This window comes from Hevea brasiliensis, chromosome 12 (genome assembly GCF_030052815.1).
Source record: "Hevea brasiliensis isolate MT/VB/25A 57/8 chromosome 12, ASM3005281v1, whole genome shotgun sequence".
Taxonomy (NCBI): Eukaryota; Viridiplantae; Streptophyta; class Magnoliopsida; order Malpighiales; family Euphorbiaceae; genus Hevea; species Hevea brasiliensis.
The window spans coordinates 3,476,183-3,493,083 of NC_079504.1; the positions used below are offsets into that span (position 1 = coordinate 3,476,183).

Sequence of the window (16,901 nt, forward strand, 5' to 3'; positions counted from 1 at the left end):
TTAATTTGTCTTTGTCAGTCTTTACTCTTTAGAACATAATACAAGTTTAAATGATATTGATTGAAATGATTTCACGACTATAAGATGAGAAATAAACCAACGATTCTACGTATGTGGAGGGAGAAAGAGAGACAAACTTTCTTCTTTTCACACCACTTTTGTAGTCTGTTTCACACTACTGTGGTGATGAAATATATTGCCAAAACATTTCGACATCCTTCCATTAATATTACTTTCAATTATGTTGAACTCAACTTTTCCAATAGATTGGCCATTCAACCTTTGCAATTATTTTATGTTTTGAAATAATTATTATACCTTCTTCTTTATCTAATCATATGAAAAAAAACGCATCCCTTTAGATGCTAATTAATTTTTGCCCAAAAAAACTAATTATGAAAAATAAATAATATAATATCACAGACTAATAAATTTTTTTCTTAAAAAAATTAATTATTAGAAACAAATAATATTAATATTTAAAGACTAATAAGTTTTTACTTCAAAAAAAATTACTATTAAAAATAAATAATATAATATTTATAGAGAAAAATTTGACCTCAAATAATAGTTATTATTAACGAATTAATATCTTATTTGTCTAAAATTATGTGTATCTAAAAGACAATTATGCATTCTTTAAAAATAAAGCCTTCAATATATCTTTTCTAATCTTAGCTAAAATTAATTATATGCCTGTTGCTTCACATTTTTATTGTTGGTTTAATTTTTTTTTTTCCCAAGTGTTCTTCATGTAATATTCACAGAATTTGTATGCATATGCACTGGAAACGTTAATACAAAAAGGTTAATCATTGAGCTAGTACTTCAATATGATCAAGTTTTTGTTTTATAAGGCAGAAAATTAGAAGTTTAAATTCCAATAAGGCAATGGTGTTAATTAATTGGTAGCATTACATTAAACGCCATTTTCATATTGCATTGTTGTTAAAGCCTTTGTTAAGGAAACAAAATCTTTTTAAATATATTAAAAATATTAAAAATTAATTTAAAGTTAAATTTAATATATTTTAATTATAAAAATTTTTAAATAATTAAATTTTTAAATAAATCTAATTTAAAAAAAAATTCTTTCAACCTTAACTCTAAACGAAAAGTTATTCGACCCTTGCCTCTCAACCTTTGCACAGTAAGCGACTTTTTTTAACAGATTTACCCTTGATGTCAGATGATTGTTTGATTATGACTATGAGACATTTCCTTATAAATGAGGACTCTTGACTTGGCCCTCAGAATAAGAGTTAATGTTTAATATTTATCATAAATTTAAAATATAAAATATATAATAATATTTAATATAATAAATCAAGTCTAAATAAAAACTTTTCCCTCGATCATTAATTAGTTATCACTACCACTTAATTTAACATCATTTTCCTTTCATATTTTCCCCTTTTTCTTTATATTTATTTCTGTGGAGGAAAATCATTATACGGCATTATAAAAAAAAAAAAAGAAATACCCAACATATATATATATGGACAGTTTTTTAGTAAATTAATTATTTAATCCTTGTTTTACTCTTCCTGTGATTTATTTTAATGTAATTATAATAATCATTTTATTGCTATTGAGTGTTGAATAAGAATTTGCCACTTTCAACCGGAGACATAATAATTAATTTTTTTTTAATAAAAATGAATATACAAATAAATTTATTTATTAATTTATCATACATTAGACCACGAAAGCAATAGTAATAGGAATTCAAAATCATTATAATATGGCCATCCATGATGGAGCATGGCTTAGCATATATGAAATAAGAAATTCCTCACTTGTTAAAAAAAATTTTCAATATGCGACAAAAGAAGAGACTTCATTACAATATCAATGGTTGAGCCTCAAGTTGTGAAAAGCAGCCCTCCACGCGCAAAAAGCTCCATTTATTATATCCAGCATGAGATTCTATACAGTTAACCGGCTACTGCAATCCAACTATATACTTATATGCGATATGATTGAGCCATCTACATGGGTCAACTCAAATTTATATAATTATTTATTAAAATAATTATAATAAAAAAAATTAAATCAATATGTAATTACATGAAATAGTTGCATTGCATGTAAGAGTTACAACTATTGGCCAAACGTAGCTATATCTTTCTTGTTAGAAACCAAGAGCTGCAATGTTTTTTAACAAAAGTTGTATAAGGCCAAATGATCCCTTTTTTAGGCTAATTATTAGATATACTATAATCATTAAAAATTAGTAATCCTTTAGATATGATAAAACAGTTTTCCTTTATTTGTAGAAAAGTCGATCCATGTTTAATGAGAGATGGTGTGTGTGCATCGGGTGCATCTAATAATCTCTTATTTCTTTGATGTACAAGAGAAAAAATATGAAAGTGCAAATGTGCGGTGTTTCTTTTTACTAAAGAAAAGAATAAATAGTTTTGCATAATTCTTATGTGTTAGATGCACTAGAATTTACTCATAAAGGTTATAACTCTCATCACAATGAGCATTTTAATTCTGCAGTTATCAGGTATACATTTAAACTATGGTTTATTTTTGTAGTTCATAATAAACATGAGTTAGAATCTATGTTGAGTCTTTAATTTTTCTTCAATGTGAATTAAATTAAATAAAAAAAAAAATAAGGAAGAAGCCTACACGATTCCTTCATGAAGAGGAAATTTATTAAGTGAACTCTATAAAAGGAAATACAAAAGATATCTGTTGCATTTTTATTTATTAGGAGTATCATATTATCAATCTGACTTTTCATGTCAGATTTATCTAATAATTGCTGAGAAATTGTATGAAAATGACAGCCCATGTAAACAATAGCCACAATATTTTTATTTTTACATTTTAATTTTTTACTTAATATGTGATTGGGTTATGATTTCAATTAAGAATTTTTGTTGAAAAAAGTAGGCCATGAGTTATATTTAAAATGGAATTAAAATCGATTTAATTAATTTAAATTCAATATCGAAATCAATTAACAATTCAAAGGCTTGAATTAGATTAAGGAAATTAAAAATTAGACTCAATTCTCTTCTCTCAGGGCAACGAACTGAACGGTTTTCTTTTTAAAGATTTTTTTTTTTTTTAATTAATCGTTATGTTGCTTTAATGTGTGTTGAACAATCACTAAGTAAGATACATCAGACTAAAATTAAACTGGCTCTGTCCCTTCGTTTCAGTTTAGGTTTGCTTCCTCCACCAAATTAAAACTGCCAATTCCGATCAAAATCTGCCATTTTTCCGGGAGTGAATGCCTGCGAAAGGTTTTGTCTGTTCCATCACTACGGCTTCTCGAGGAATCGTTTCAAACAAATAGTAATTCTTGATCCATAAAATTGGAAGCAAATTATACCAACATAGCATAGAAAGAAACAAAAAATGATCTGCAATTCCATGGAATTCTCATGCTCTACATTGCCATTAACTCAACTGCCTGAACGTAGCCTCATTTGTCTTTTTTGTTGATGTAGTATCTATGAAAATAGTTCTAAGAACATGAAGAAATAAAAGAAAAAATAAGAATAATACTGCTAATATTAATAATAAACTTATGTAAAATAATATATATCATACTATGTTAAATTTTGTACATAAAAAATATTAAAATAATGATTACATATTTAGAGTAGTTCTCTCCTTATTTATGCTACCTAATTAATAGAATTTAAATATAAAATATTTTTATATATCTCAAATCTTTTTATATAATTTAAAAAAAATTAAAAATAGAGTTTTATAAATGAATCATGTGATTACAAAATATTCAATTTAAACTTTTTAAATATATTAATTCAAAATATAAAATTGATCTCAATTTATATTTTTTTTATTGATTTGAATAAAATTAATTTATTAAAAAATATTAAAAATATTTATTATTATTATTTTTTTAATAATATTGAGTTACCCTTCTTCCTATTTTTATATGTGTTATAAAAACTTAAAATCACTTAACAAAATATTTATTTATTCCATAATATAAATTTAGAAAAAAAAAATTTAAATAAACGAAATGAGTTGTCAAATGCAGGTAATCCAACCCGTGTTAGTTCTTTGCAAGTTCAGGCCCACTAGCCCAAGAATTTTACATCGACAAACATGGAGCAATGCTGCACGTAAATAAATTTTTCCTCATGCACAGTCTTCACTATAACGATCTTAGGATCCCCTGCCGGAAAGCTCTATTCAAACTTAAATTTTGATGGAGAAGTAATCAACACGGTCACCTAAACGGTCCTCTGGGAATTGGGATTACTTGAAGCTATATAGGCTTTGAGGGAATATCATTGTAAGACGTGTTCCTCCTATCAATCCAACTATTTTTGGGCTAACTTAATGGATAATAAGCCTTGCCCTGTTTACGGATCAAGCTTACAGAGGACGTGCAATACTGCAATTTTGGGTCAGGTTAGATCGATCGATTGAGATACAAGCCCTCACAGTTTCATTTGTTCCAGATTATCAGTCCTGGAAAATGAACTCATGTAAATTTTGCTTCACGTGCCAACAACGAAATGAAATCACAAAGAGAATAATCACACTAATAAAAAGAAAAAGGAAATATATAATTATATATAGCAGGCTGCAGAGTTATTGACTTTGAACTTGGAATATATACTCTGGTCTCCAGCCAACAGCAGTCACTTACATTTGTCAACAATCAGGGTGCAGCAAAAGCATCATCCACCCAACTAACAGAGACCGTGTCGGTTTTTGACGAAACAGGGGAGCCAAAGAAACCTTGCACAGCAGCTCGGACCTTGCTGTGGCGCTTATGTTGTCGAATCCGCCGCAGAACCATCTCTTTATCGAGCGTTTGAGTGGAGTGAGCTGGTTTTAAGTGGACGTGACTAGTCACGGGCACTGAGCTTAAGAATTCTGGGTCGTCTTCATCTTCTCTGGAATCACTGTTGGTGGTTTTGTTCTCCGCTTCTGAGAGAGTGGGTTGGGTTTTAGATAACAAGAAAGACATTACTAAATAGCGCAGTACAGAGAACTTAGCAACGGATAAAGCGGAAGTGTAGGTAAAGATTGAAGAATTCGTGTGTTTATAAAGGAAGTTAATTCGGGATTTGTCGGTGCTGTGTGTTCGAGGTGGTCTGTGGAAACAGTTGAATAAGGCAGCAGAATCCATGGTTTTAGTTTCTTTAGGACGTCGGTTGCAGGGCACCTTGCTTGTTTTTTTTTAAGTTTTGCATGCTTACGTGCCCGCCTAATTTTGTATAACTCGTCACACTTTACTTTTTTTTTTTTTAAGTAATAGAAGATTTTTCGATGTTAAAAAACTTTAAATTTTTGTTTGGAAGGATAAAGTATTTTTTAAAGGATGATTTTTAAAGATTTTTAAAAGTTTTATTTTTTAACTATTAAATTAGTAAATTAATGAATTTTTTTTTTAAAATCTTTAAATTAAACACAAAAAAATTATGAATATTTGAAAACTATAAAAAAAACTATACAAAAATTTTACTTTACAAAATCTTACGAATTAAGACCCTTCCAAACGAATTAAGGTAAGCGATGGGTATTGGAGGAAATCATTTGGTTGAATTTCATTAATATTATTAATACTCAAATTGTTTTCAGTTTAATTAAAATTTATCATTAATTATTTAAATTCACTTCTAAATTTAATTATTATTATTTAAAAAATTTAAATTCATTTAGTTTTTTATATTTTAATTAATAATTTATATTTTAAAAATTTGATAATTCTATAAAATATTTAAATTTTATTTATTTAAATTATAATATATAAAAATTTATAAATATTATTATAAAAAATATATATTTTATATTTAATTAATTATTTACATAAATAAATTTGAATAACAAATATTCGAAATTCAAAATTCAAAGTTGATTCGATTGGGTATTCACAATACTCACCGATTGCCATCCTACTTCTAATTTCTTTATATGAATTTTGTAGACAATTGTGTTTTCAATTTGATGTAGAATTAATGGCGTTAAAATTTCAATTGCAATGGGTATCCAATTAAAAAAAAATGCAATGGGTATGGGTAAAGCCCATAAATAAGTAGCTGTAGATCCATCATCCATGTTATAATATTTATTGTCAGTGATTTAATACGGCAACCACTTGAACGTGAACATAAAGGATATTTCAAGGGCATAACTCAATGGTAAACCTTTAGATTTCAACTAAGAAATCTTATTTTCAAATCATTGGGATGAGGGGTGAGGTAATAGAGAGGCTATCTGCCTGTTGTGGTGTAGCCTAGTCATTGGACCAAAGAAGAGCAGTGTTTAAGCACAAAGTGCAAGGAGCAGTTGCAAAAGCACAAAAGAACACTACAATTACTATTTTTCATGGATTTACGCTTCTTTTATTCGAACATTAACAGTTAAGAATAATTGAAATACACATAAAAACATGCAAGTGATTCTTAGTTTATGGGTTGCAATATGATCCATGTAAGAACCTAATGATGATGGTGAAAAAAGAATTGCATCAAGGAAGAAAACAGTGAGATCAGTTAGCAAGCCTGCAACCGAGAAAGCAACTTACTATGGAAGAAAAATGAACTTCAGAACTATACACAACGGAACACCCTCTCAACTCTGCATATTTGGTATGTGGCAGTTACTGTATAATCAACTTTTAGTGAGAAAGCTTACGAGAGTGACTTGTTTTATCTTCCCTGTGCAACCTCAGACCACGCAAATGGCCACTTCTACTACCAACTGCATTCATGTCCAAGCCCAAGGGACGTACCTGATCTCCTCCTTCGAGTATTCTTAGGACCTGGTAATTCACAAATAAGGGAAATGTCTTCATTCCTCAATTCAGAGAACGGCTCTATGAAGCAGATATAAAAAAGTACACATATTTAATTATTTATAGAAGGAACCGAATGTGTTAGAAAATAAATAAGAAACAATGTGGTAAGCAAGCAAACCTGTGATATTGCAGGTCTGGATTCTGGATCTGGATGTAGGCACAAGAAAGCAGCTTGACCCATAGCCTTTAGTTGATGGGGAAATTCATGGACTTGCTCAGTGGCCAAGTATGGATCCAGTAATCGGTAAATTTTTGTCAAGACATGGCTTGGATGTAGTGCAGCAAGAGTGTACCAGTCGGATAAGAAATGTTGTCCCTCAAAAAAATAGAGCTCACTTATTCTTTTGCCTGTCATTAGTTCTAACAATACCACTCCAAATGCATAAACATCAACTTTCTGTGTAATTTTTCCACCATCAATGTACTCTGGTGCCAGATACCTTAATTCAAACAATTTACAAAAATTATTTGACAGTTAAATTAGTTGAATTCTTAACAAATATATGATAAGTGCATCCTTTAAAGCTTATTGGAAAAATCAATATGACAGTAGGCTACAAATACTACAAAGAAGATTCAACAGAACTGGCCCCAAAAAGAAAGCAGGATATGCAAGTACCCTGAAGTTCCAATCACTCGTTCCTCTGTACTAATGTTCCATTCAGAGTGCCACCTAGCAAGCCCAAAATCAGCAGCCTAAACACCAAGGAACAATAGAGCATGGCAAAAATTTCATCAGTGTTAACACAATTATGGCAGTGCAATTTCATGATAACAAGTGGAGTCCTCGTTATATTGAAGAGCATTTCATGTTTTAAATTTGAGTCCATCATACAATAAGTTACTGAAAGAAAAGAGATGTTGGCATTCAAAAAAACTAGCTTTGCAATAAGATATTCTAATGATAAATGTCAGTGTTTAGGTAAGTTATTTGAAAACTCAGATAGCAACTATAGTGCCTAAAGCAGCACAGCGAGAAATTTGAAAACTCAAATAGCATATTCTAATTCTATCACATTTGAAGAACATGGCTTCGAGATTCTGTTAACCTAAATGGTAGAAGAATAATGTTGCTCTGAAAAAACAAAAGTTAGTTAAACAAAATACCAGGGGTTCAAAATCATGCGTTACGAGGATATTATTGGGCCTCATATCTCTGTGTACTACACAACCCACTCTACATTCTTCATGAAGATATCTTAAGCCCCTAGCTGTCCCAATTGCTATTTTCATCCGTGAGTGCCAATCTAGAGGTGCTCTCTTGTTTCCTGTTAATCATAATCAAAATGACAATCCATCTACAGAGCCAAATTTAAGACCAGAATAATTAAATGCTAGCAGAAGATATTGAGCAGATGAAATCGCAATAAACCATCAAGAAAAGTAATTGTACATAATTCAGTGTAAAGAAAAGAGAATGGGATTACCATGCAAATGGAAGTCCAGGGAGCCATTGCATATGTACTCATAGACCAATATTCTCTTTTTCCCATCAATGCAAAGCCCGATCAACAACACAACATTTCTGTGTTGTGCACAGCTCAATATCCTCACTTCCCTGCAGAAATCAGCATCTGCTTGTGAGTTACCAGACTTTAACAGCTTCACTGCAATCACCAGACCATCCCCTAATACCCCTCTATAAACATTGCCAAAACCTCCTTCAGCTAAGAAATTCATATCTGAAAATCCTTCTGTGGCTTTCTCTAGCTCCTTGTAAGAAAATTGTCTCGGAGGTTTTCCAAAAACTGGAGCCTTGTGTTGACACAGTGAGCATAAAGGAGGAGGCATTGAAGATGCTCTACCTAAAGAAACTGCGTTTCTTATACTTGAGGTTGCAGTGTATTCCTTTCTATGGCTCAGGCTGAGCCCAATTATACCAGCCCTAGCATCTTGATCATACTGCACAAATTTATCAAGCAGAGTTGAAGAAGTTTGGGATCTACTTTTTGAAGTATGTTGGTTCTGGGTTGTTGGGCTTTTTTCATCAAAAATGTGGTTTTGGGGAATCCAAAATATACTATTTTGATTACTAGCTACAGAAGATGTTAGGTTTGCTGAAAGTGTGATTAGCCTATCATCTGAACAACAAGCTGTAAGTGAGTCATCAGAGTCAATTTGATTATTTTCTGGTGCAGAATTTCCTTTATTTGTTCCTTCAAAAAGGGGATTTTTTTCATAAATGAGAAAAAGGGGTGTCGTTGAGCCGCAACTTGATAATGAATCTTCTCTGTTTCTTGAGTAGGAAGTACTTGACTCCTCAGGGCTGCTCACTGGCGTAGAATGCTTCATCCTGTGTCCTTCAAAACTCCTGTCTGGCGAAGAGGCAGCAGAATAGTAAGGGGTTTGGACTTCATCTGAGCATCCTAAATTAAGTCTAAGGACTTTTGCTTGAGAACCTTTCATCACCACAATATTGCAGCGAAGCTCATCTATGCAATGCCTTAGCTCTTGCTTTAATTTTCTGTTTCAGCACATAAATATATGGGCATCAAATGCTCTTCAATCTCTACCTTTCTCATCACGGTAAGAAAAAAGAAACATAGCTTTCAGGTAATATGTAAGTTGGTAATAGGAGTGATTAAACAACTAAATGTGGATCAAGATTTCTCATGGCCGATAATTTGGAACACCGTTGTACATGTTGCAAATAACACAATAGAAACTCATTGAGAGCTTATTGAAATCAATCTGAGTAATAGGATCACTGTAACATAAAGGTACTAGCGTCTTATAGGCAGTGAAGATTCATCATGGTTACCAGATCAAACCAAAGAAGAAAACAGTTTATCAATATAAACTCATTATATACAATTCACCACTAAAGAGTTGTAAAGGATCCACACTTGCCCAGTAGACTGCATTGACGCTGGAAATAATAATGGCCAGGCCAAGTGTCAATTAGCACAAATCTGTACAGCTATATCCCTTAGGAAATTCTATTTAAGAAGCAAACTCAGCACGTATCCCACTTACTGTGGGATTATCCAAGACTAAAATAATAAAATTTGTAAAAACTAAATACAATCTGATAATAGAAAAGAAAACAATAAGTTGGCGTTTGTTAGGTACGTTTACATCCTTAATCTAATCTAGGCTAATTACAATGGTGCCATACTTCATCAGGCATGATCTGCATAACAATACATTAATGCTGTTTACAGTGGGAAGACTAAGAGGCACATTGGCAGGTATATTTCAACCATGCGGACCTCAAGCCAAATTTATATAAATTAAAGTCACATTGGCTGGCTTGTCTTTAGATGGGCTTAAAATGATTTTCATATTATTTGTCCTTGCTAAATGCACATGTTATCACTTAGATTAGTTCTTAGGCATGCATCTTAAAAAAAGAACATCTTCTGTCAGTTGACAGTCAGCAGAATCTTAATATCCAAGTCATGGTTCTATTACTAAGTAGCATGGCTGCGTTATTAAAAACTACCTCCATAAGGGATTTATCAAAGGGGCATAAAAGATAAATTATCAAATCAATTATTATGTCAATAGTTCAGAAAATAATACTTTTTTAATGTATAATTACTTGTCCAGTACAACCCAGTTGGCTCCATTACGTTTTGCTTCAGCTGCAACAGCACTGCCAGATGTACTCGACACAACCTTAATCCTCACTCCCACCTACAATCAACAGACAATCATTAACTACTTCAAAGAGTTGCAAAAGAAATCTTGCCAAGAAAGGGATCAACAGATGAGGCTCAACTCAAATACAACCATCAATATGGCAAAAAACCTTTATTCTCGGACACTCTACCATTTCTTTTCCTGTTAAGAAATTTCTTTCTATTCTTTCTTTTTTATTTTAATAAATCAATTAATAAAGTTCTCTACCATTTCAAAATACTAATAAGCAAATAGAAAAGCATTGCTATAGCAATTAGCACTCATCACTCGACATCTTTGAACTGAAATAAGTTAAACCAAGATTAATAATTTATTCTTCTTTGTCACAGTAATTTTCAATCACACATAGAAATGTACAAAAATTGGGAAAATATGACGATGTGTCTTTACCATATAACTAGAGTTGAAATGCATATTCCTAATATGATAAATAATGATCCACTCAGAGCCCAAACGCACCGTAAGATTCCCGGGCCCCTACTTGATCTCGAAAATTGAAACATGAAATTCCAGAGCACATGCTTTTCCTATCATTAAACTTAATTTGTTTGCATCTGACAGCAGGCCTTGCCTTCAAGGACTGTTTCAGGCAAATGTTATGAACAGTAGTGATATAATTGATAATAGTCCAAGCATCCAGTGCCAGTTTTTCCATACTTAAACTTTGCTTTCCCCTCCCTCTTCCATATCCTCCCCCCCTCCAGCCCAATCACTTGCACTCGGTTGCAATATCAATCACTAATTCTCTTGCCTGTTTGGATCCGTTCAGGCAAGGACGATAAACATTGGTATTTTAACAATAAAAGAAAAATTCACTGGTTAACGAGACATAGCAACAAATAATACGAAATAGTCCGCGGCAACCGTATTGAACTTGATGACGTGAGCAAATGCGTAATTCGAGCTTACCTCAACTTGGTTATGAAACTGAAGCACCATCTGAGAACAAGACTCGGAGATTTGACAAATGCGATCCGGCAACCTGTCCCGTTGACTGCTCCCACAATCGCCGGAAAATCTCGGAAAGGTCCAGAATCGCTTACCTAAAAAACACACATTTGCGAGTGTTAATCCACAATTCATAAAACAAAAGTGCAAAAAAGAAATTTAATTTCAAATTACGCATGAACCGAAGTTTAAATTGCATAATCACCGGTTTTGCAGTTAGAAAAGACGGCGAGCAAGGTTATGCAATCACCAGGATGGACAACGTGAGTTAGAGCCCAAGCTAGTGCAGTCTTGGAGATCACTTTCTCTGCTTTCACGGCGACCACCACTTTATCCGCCGCTGTGTAGTCGTCGCGCTGGATAACACGGGGTTCATTTTTCCCCGGAAACATTTGATCGTGAGGTTATTGTTGCCGGGAAAATTAGGAGGAACCTACAATTGAACTACAAATTATAGCTCTCCCGTTTTATTATATTTATATGCTATCGCGCGCAGATGGCTGACATATAAGCGCTCGAAAAATTGAAGGGTAATTTTGTAATTTAAACTCTTGGTGGTTGACTATGATTAACGCTTTAGCGCAAACCACCACGTATTATGTGTGTGTATATATATATTTATAAAAAAAAAATTAATTAAATTATCATTGAAATTATTAAAACAATATTAATAATTAGTTTATAAATACACATAATTGATTAAATTGATACAAAAATGAAAATATTTTTACAGCGTAACCTCAAAAACACTCTTTCAATGGAAAGCATAATTATAACAAAACGAAAGAATCCAGTTTTTCTTAATTATAAATAATTAAGATCTCTCCTATTTTGGGGGAAAAAAATAATAAAACTTTCAAGTGGGTGTGACAGTGAGGGTGTGGGTAACGTGGACCAATTGACTATAGAGATAACAGAGACGCCCATGCAACTGTCCACAGAATCGGAAAGCGGTGTCGTGCCTCGTCTGCTCTTGGCTAGCTCCATAAGGTCACTTTTGCTCGCAAAGAGACGAATGTTGAAGCTGTTTTCTTTGAAACCATTCTTTCCCTTCAATCCCCTTCTGCTGAAGCTGAATTATTAAATAGATTTCAAGTTTTATTTTTGATCCTCTATTTTTTTTATATGCAAAAAAAGGAAAAGATAAAATGCGGATTTCCCATAAAAGTGGTATGACGGTGACCATCCTTGGCCAGGCAGAGTGGACCAGCATCAAAAACATCCGATAAGAGGATCCCTCACAGGCTCACACAAGGGTGATGGTGAGTAGGTAGACAATGATGTGTTAATATAATCTGACGGTTAAGATCTTGCGAATTGCACTGACAACCAATCATATGCATGGAATAGTGTATAGGAGAGGAGACTGCACAAAAAGCATGTGGTTACATTAAATGGTCATGATCTACAGGAGTTGTGCTGGCCATTCTTGGACCACTTATTAGTTGTTGATCATGTTCATGTCTAACCATGGCTGGTCTAGTGGCCCACATAGGTGCCCTCCCAAGCTGGATGTGGAATTGAAAGCAAGGTCGTTGATCGCCCTATCCTTGAGATTAAAATTTAATTGAAAATAAAAAGGAATGTTTTTATTAGATAAAATTGTAAATGAAGTATAACTTCCGCTATATAATCTACAGTTATAATTATCTCAACCGCTTAACTTCCATTGAATTCAGAAACTGCAAATGCTCTAACAAGACTCTAGAATATGCTTTCTCATCAATTTTATGCCATACAATCTGCAATGGCGATTTGTAAAAGTCATGGATAATTAAGAGGGGGAAAAGGGCCACCTATTAGGTGCACCGGTGGAAAGAGGGTCCATTAGTTAATGAAGAGGAAGAGAAAAAGGGTATTTTGGTCCAATGGGAATTAATTAAGAGGTGGCCTTGTCGATTTATGATAGTGCAAATAACTTCATTCTAATTTTCAAAATATAAAAAAATTAATTAACCAATAAGAAATTTGATTCATTTCATTTAGATGCGAAAAATAATTCAGTACATTCAGTACATATGCATTCTTTCTCTAAATATATTAGTTTCATAATTTTAAAATTAATGTTAAATTAAATTTTTATATCTAAAATAATGCTCCCATTGTATACAAAATTGTATGCAATAGTAATAACTTGAATAGACTAATTTTAAATATTTTCTTTTTTTCTTCTTTAAAGGTAGTGAAAAATTAACTAAGTTACTCTTAATTAATTATTATTATTTAATAAAAAATTAATATAATTATTAAAAGAAAATGTTTATATTTATTTTTTTAAACACTTTATTTAAAAAGCAAAATTGCATGAACCAGCAAACTAATGATTTTAATCGCATAGCCAAACGGCAAGCCAACTTTTTCAATTTATAGAGCTCATTATAATATAGGAAATGAATGAATTTTGAACAAAAAATACATACATACATACATATTCGATGCTCTCTTCCACTCATATATTGGAAATATAGTAATATAATTAATATCCAAATCATTTTGACATTGACAAGATTATTTTATTGAAGAAGTAATCCATTGCATATGTTGGCACTTGGCAGATGTGATGAAAAGCTTAATCAATAAATCAAAAGTACTATTTATGATAATCAAAATCAATTAAGAATAAAAGTTAACAAATCAAAGGGTGTTTAATAAGAATAAATAGTAAAAATAAAAATAATAATAAATTCAAAAGCAAAATTATCTTAAAATTTCTTAGTTTTAATTATTATCAGATCTCAAAGATTGCATTTGTGGTATATTAGACATTTTAGTTATTTATACCGATGAGCAGGAAGTCTTGGAATGAGAATAACTTCCAGTTGAGCGGCTTCATGGCTGGTCACTCCAAATCTCTCATCTAATTCAACTTGTTTATCTGATGGAGTTGAATATCAAATGCATATAGCAAGCTAGCTAACGTAAGTTGCATCACTTGAAGGGCAAATGATACTCCAGAGCACATTCTTCTGCCACTACCAAATGTTAAAAATTCGAAATTTTGGCCCCTAACATCAAAATCCTTGTGGGTTGTGAAGAATCTTTCTGGCCTAAACTCGCAAGGGTCTAGCCAGACCCGTGGATCACGATGCATCTTCCAGAGATTAACGAGAAGCCTTGCTCCTTTTGGTATATGAAAGCCACCTACGGTGCAGTCCTCCATTGACTCATGTGACCCTGACAATGGTGCAGCTGGGTATAGACGAAGCGTTTCCTTGATGACAGCTTGGAGATAGACCAAGTTCCTCATGTCTGATTCTTGTACTTTCATTTCTCTGCTTATTTGTGTATCTAATTATTGTGCATCGCAGAAACGTGTAAACTGTAAAAAAACAAAATAAACATACAAAATATCAATATTTTCTGATTCACCCTCTTAATTTAGGGCTACATCTATGGCCATATCATCTTTCACTATATATCAATAGTAATAAATCATTATTTCAAGCTCAAAACTATACTACTCATAAATCCAATTACACCCAAGAGAACCCATACTACATTAAAATATCAAACTGCTCATAGTAAATATATTAGTTAGTCTCTCTCATTCTCCTCTAGACATAACTTAATATATTTACTATTACAACATTACACAACAAAGAGTGTCTTCATTTTTAATTTATTTTATCACTAATTTATTATATTTTCATGTTAAAATATTTTAAAGTCAATTTGATTAATCAAAATTGATTTGTTAATTAACTCTTAATTTTAAAAATAATTTGAAAATTTGTATAAACTAAAATAGATTATTAGTAATTTTAAGGTAAATTACTAAAAAAAACTGTGTACATTCAATTTTTTTTAATAATATTATATATTAAATAAATTAACAATTAAATTTTATACTTTTTTAACTTTACAAATAGACCATGACATTGTCCCATTTCAGTGTGTTTCCCATAGTATTCACTACCTCTATCTGACCTTACTATTTTCACTTTTCTATCTAATTGCCTCTCAACCTCATTTATGTACACTTCAAGTGCATTTATTGATTGAGATTTTTTATTGAGCAAACAAATATGTTCATAACGTGAAAAATCATCAATAAATGTAATAAAGTACTTTTCTCCACCAAAAGACGTTGTATCAAAAGGCCAAGAGCCCTCCCACCAATTGACAAGAATCCATTTCTCTTAAATTCTATGTCCTTTCTCTACTTTAGGCCGAAGCCTCTCTCCACTGCAATGGATAAAAGCCCATTATCAATTGGCAAAGCCAAATCCGCAGTAATTAGTAAGGCCCCTCTCTACAATGGGCTACAGCCTCACTCCATGAACTGAAAGCCCAATAATCTTTTCCACCATTCTCCTATTTATAGTGTTAATTCTCTCAATCTTAATCTAATTATGAATCCCACTAAATTTAGGAATAACACTAAAATAAGAGTTCTACTTTATATGAGAAATATTCCTCTATCCTATTAAGGAATATTTTTCCTACTTAAATTAAGAGAAGGTCTCTCCAAATCCTACTAGGATTTTGAGTTATAATTCTAACATTCTCTACATTGACTTAAAATTCATCGACTATTGCATACCTCAAATTTTTTAGTGCCTTCAATCATCACATCTTCATGCTTGAGCTTGAACCCTTCACATCATCAATCTCTCCAATCTTCATATTGGGTGTAACTTGCTTATTTCTTTAAAAAATCTTCGCGTTATTAACCATCTTGATTTCGCATCAAGAGCTCCACCTAAATTTTAACTCTCCACCATCACCATTGTTGCATGTGCAACTTTTCACGTATCGCAGCAGCTCCATCTTCAACCAAACTCACCAAGATCATCTCCATGCTCTGATACCAATTTATTGTGCACCGTAGAAGTGTGTAAACTGTAAAGAAATAAAATAAATATACAAAATACTAATATTTTCATGGTTCACCCTCTCAATATAGGGCTACATCCAGGGGCATGCCATCTTCCATTATCAATAGTAATAAATCATCATTACAAGCTTAAAATTATACTACAAAAAAACTCAATTACACCCAAGAGAACCCTTATTACATCAAACTGCTCATAGTAAATATATTAGGTAGTCCCTCTCAGTCTTCTCTAGACATAACTCAATATATTTACTATTATAATATTACACAATAAAGAGTGTCTTCAACTATACGGGCAAGAGCCCTCTCACCAATGGACAAGAATCCCTTCTTATTAAATTCTATGTCCTTTCTCCAACTTAAGCCGAAGCCTCTCTCCACTGCAATGGGCAAAAACTCCTCATCAATGGGCAGAGCCAAATCCACAGTAATTGGCAAGGCTCCTCTCTACAATGGACGACAGTCTCACTCCATGAGCTAAAAGTCTAATAACTTTTTCTACCATTCTCCTATTTATATTGTTAATTTCCTCAATTTTAATCTAATTAGGATTCCCACTCAATTTAAGAATAACACTAAAATAAGAGTTCTACTTTATATGCTCTATCCTACAAAGGAATATTTTTCCCATTCAAATTAAGAAAAGGTCTCTCTAAATTCTAC

The 16,901-nt window shown here is 32.1% G+C and overlaps 2 protein-coding genes across 7 annotated transcripts; both read right to left on the minus strand.

The window, feature by feature from the left end:
• Nucleotides 1-6,314: 6,314 nt before the first annotated feature.
• LOC110648230 (inactive protein kinase SELMODRAFT_444075) lies at nucleotides 6,315-11,877 on the minus strand. 6 transcript variants are annotated; one of them, XM_021802396.2, is made up of 9 exons: nucleotides 11,607-11,871; nucleotides 11,363-11,496; nucleotides 10,353-10,447; nucleotides 9,208-9,272; nucleotides 8,236-9,123; nucleotides 7,916-8,076; nucleotides 7,428-7,504; nucleotides 6,927-7,248; nucleotides 6,315-6,772 (listed from the first exon to the last, which is right to left on the minus strand). In XM_021802396.2, exons 1-9 carry the CDS (start codon nucleotides 11,791-11,793, stop codon nucleotides 6,629-6,631), a joined length of 2,073 nt encoding a protein of 690 aa, XP_021658088.2. In that variant the 5' UTR covers nucleotides 11,794-11,871; the 3' UTR covers nucleotides 6,315-6,628. The 6 variants fall into 6 exon arrangements, with proteins under 6 accessions (XP_021658088.2, XP_021658086.2, XP_021658087.2 ...); XM_021802394.2 differs by having other exon boundaries at nucleotides 8,236-9,272; nucleotides 11,607-11,877; XM_021802395.2 differs by having other exon boundaries at nucleotides 8,236-9,272; nucleotides 11,652-11,871.
• Nucleotides 11,878-14,258: 2,381 nt separating this feature from the next.
• On the minus strand, nucleotides 14,259-14,648 carry LOC131171468 (cytochrome P450 82A1-like). Its single transcript, XM_058131609.1, has one exon. The coding sequence runs from the start codon at nucleotides 14,646-14,648 to the stop codon at nucleotides 14,259-14,261; it is 390 nt and encodes a 129-aa protein (XP_057987592.1).
• Nucleotides 14,649-16,901: the final 2,253 nt, after the last annotated feature.

Bases quoted from the DNA above. Each gene is read 5' to 3' on its own strand.
- LOC110648230 (XM_021802394.2), bottom strand. From the start codon at position 11,793: ATGTTTCCGGGGAAAAATGAACCCCGTGTTATCCAGCGCGACGACTAC. The intron at 10,448-11,362 runs GTAAGCTCGAAT...TGTTGATTGTAG, and splicing joins AGTTTCATAACCAAGTTGAG to GTGGGAGTGAGGATTAAGGT. The intron at 7,249-7,427 runs GTACTTGCATAT...GTTTGAATTAAG, and splicing joins CGAGTGATTGGAACTTCAGG to GTATCTGGCACCAGAGTACA.
- LOC131171468 (XM_058131609.1), bottom strand. From the start codon at position 14,648: ATGAGGAACTTGGTCTATCTCCAAGCTGTCATCAAGGAAACGCTTCGT.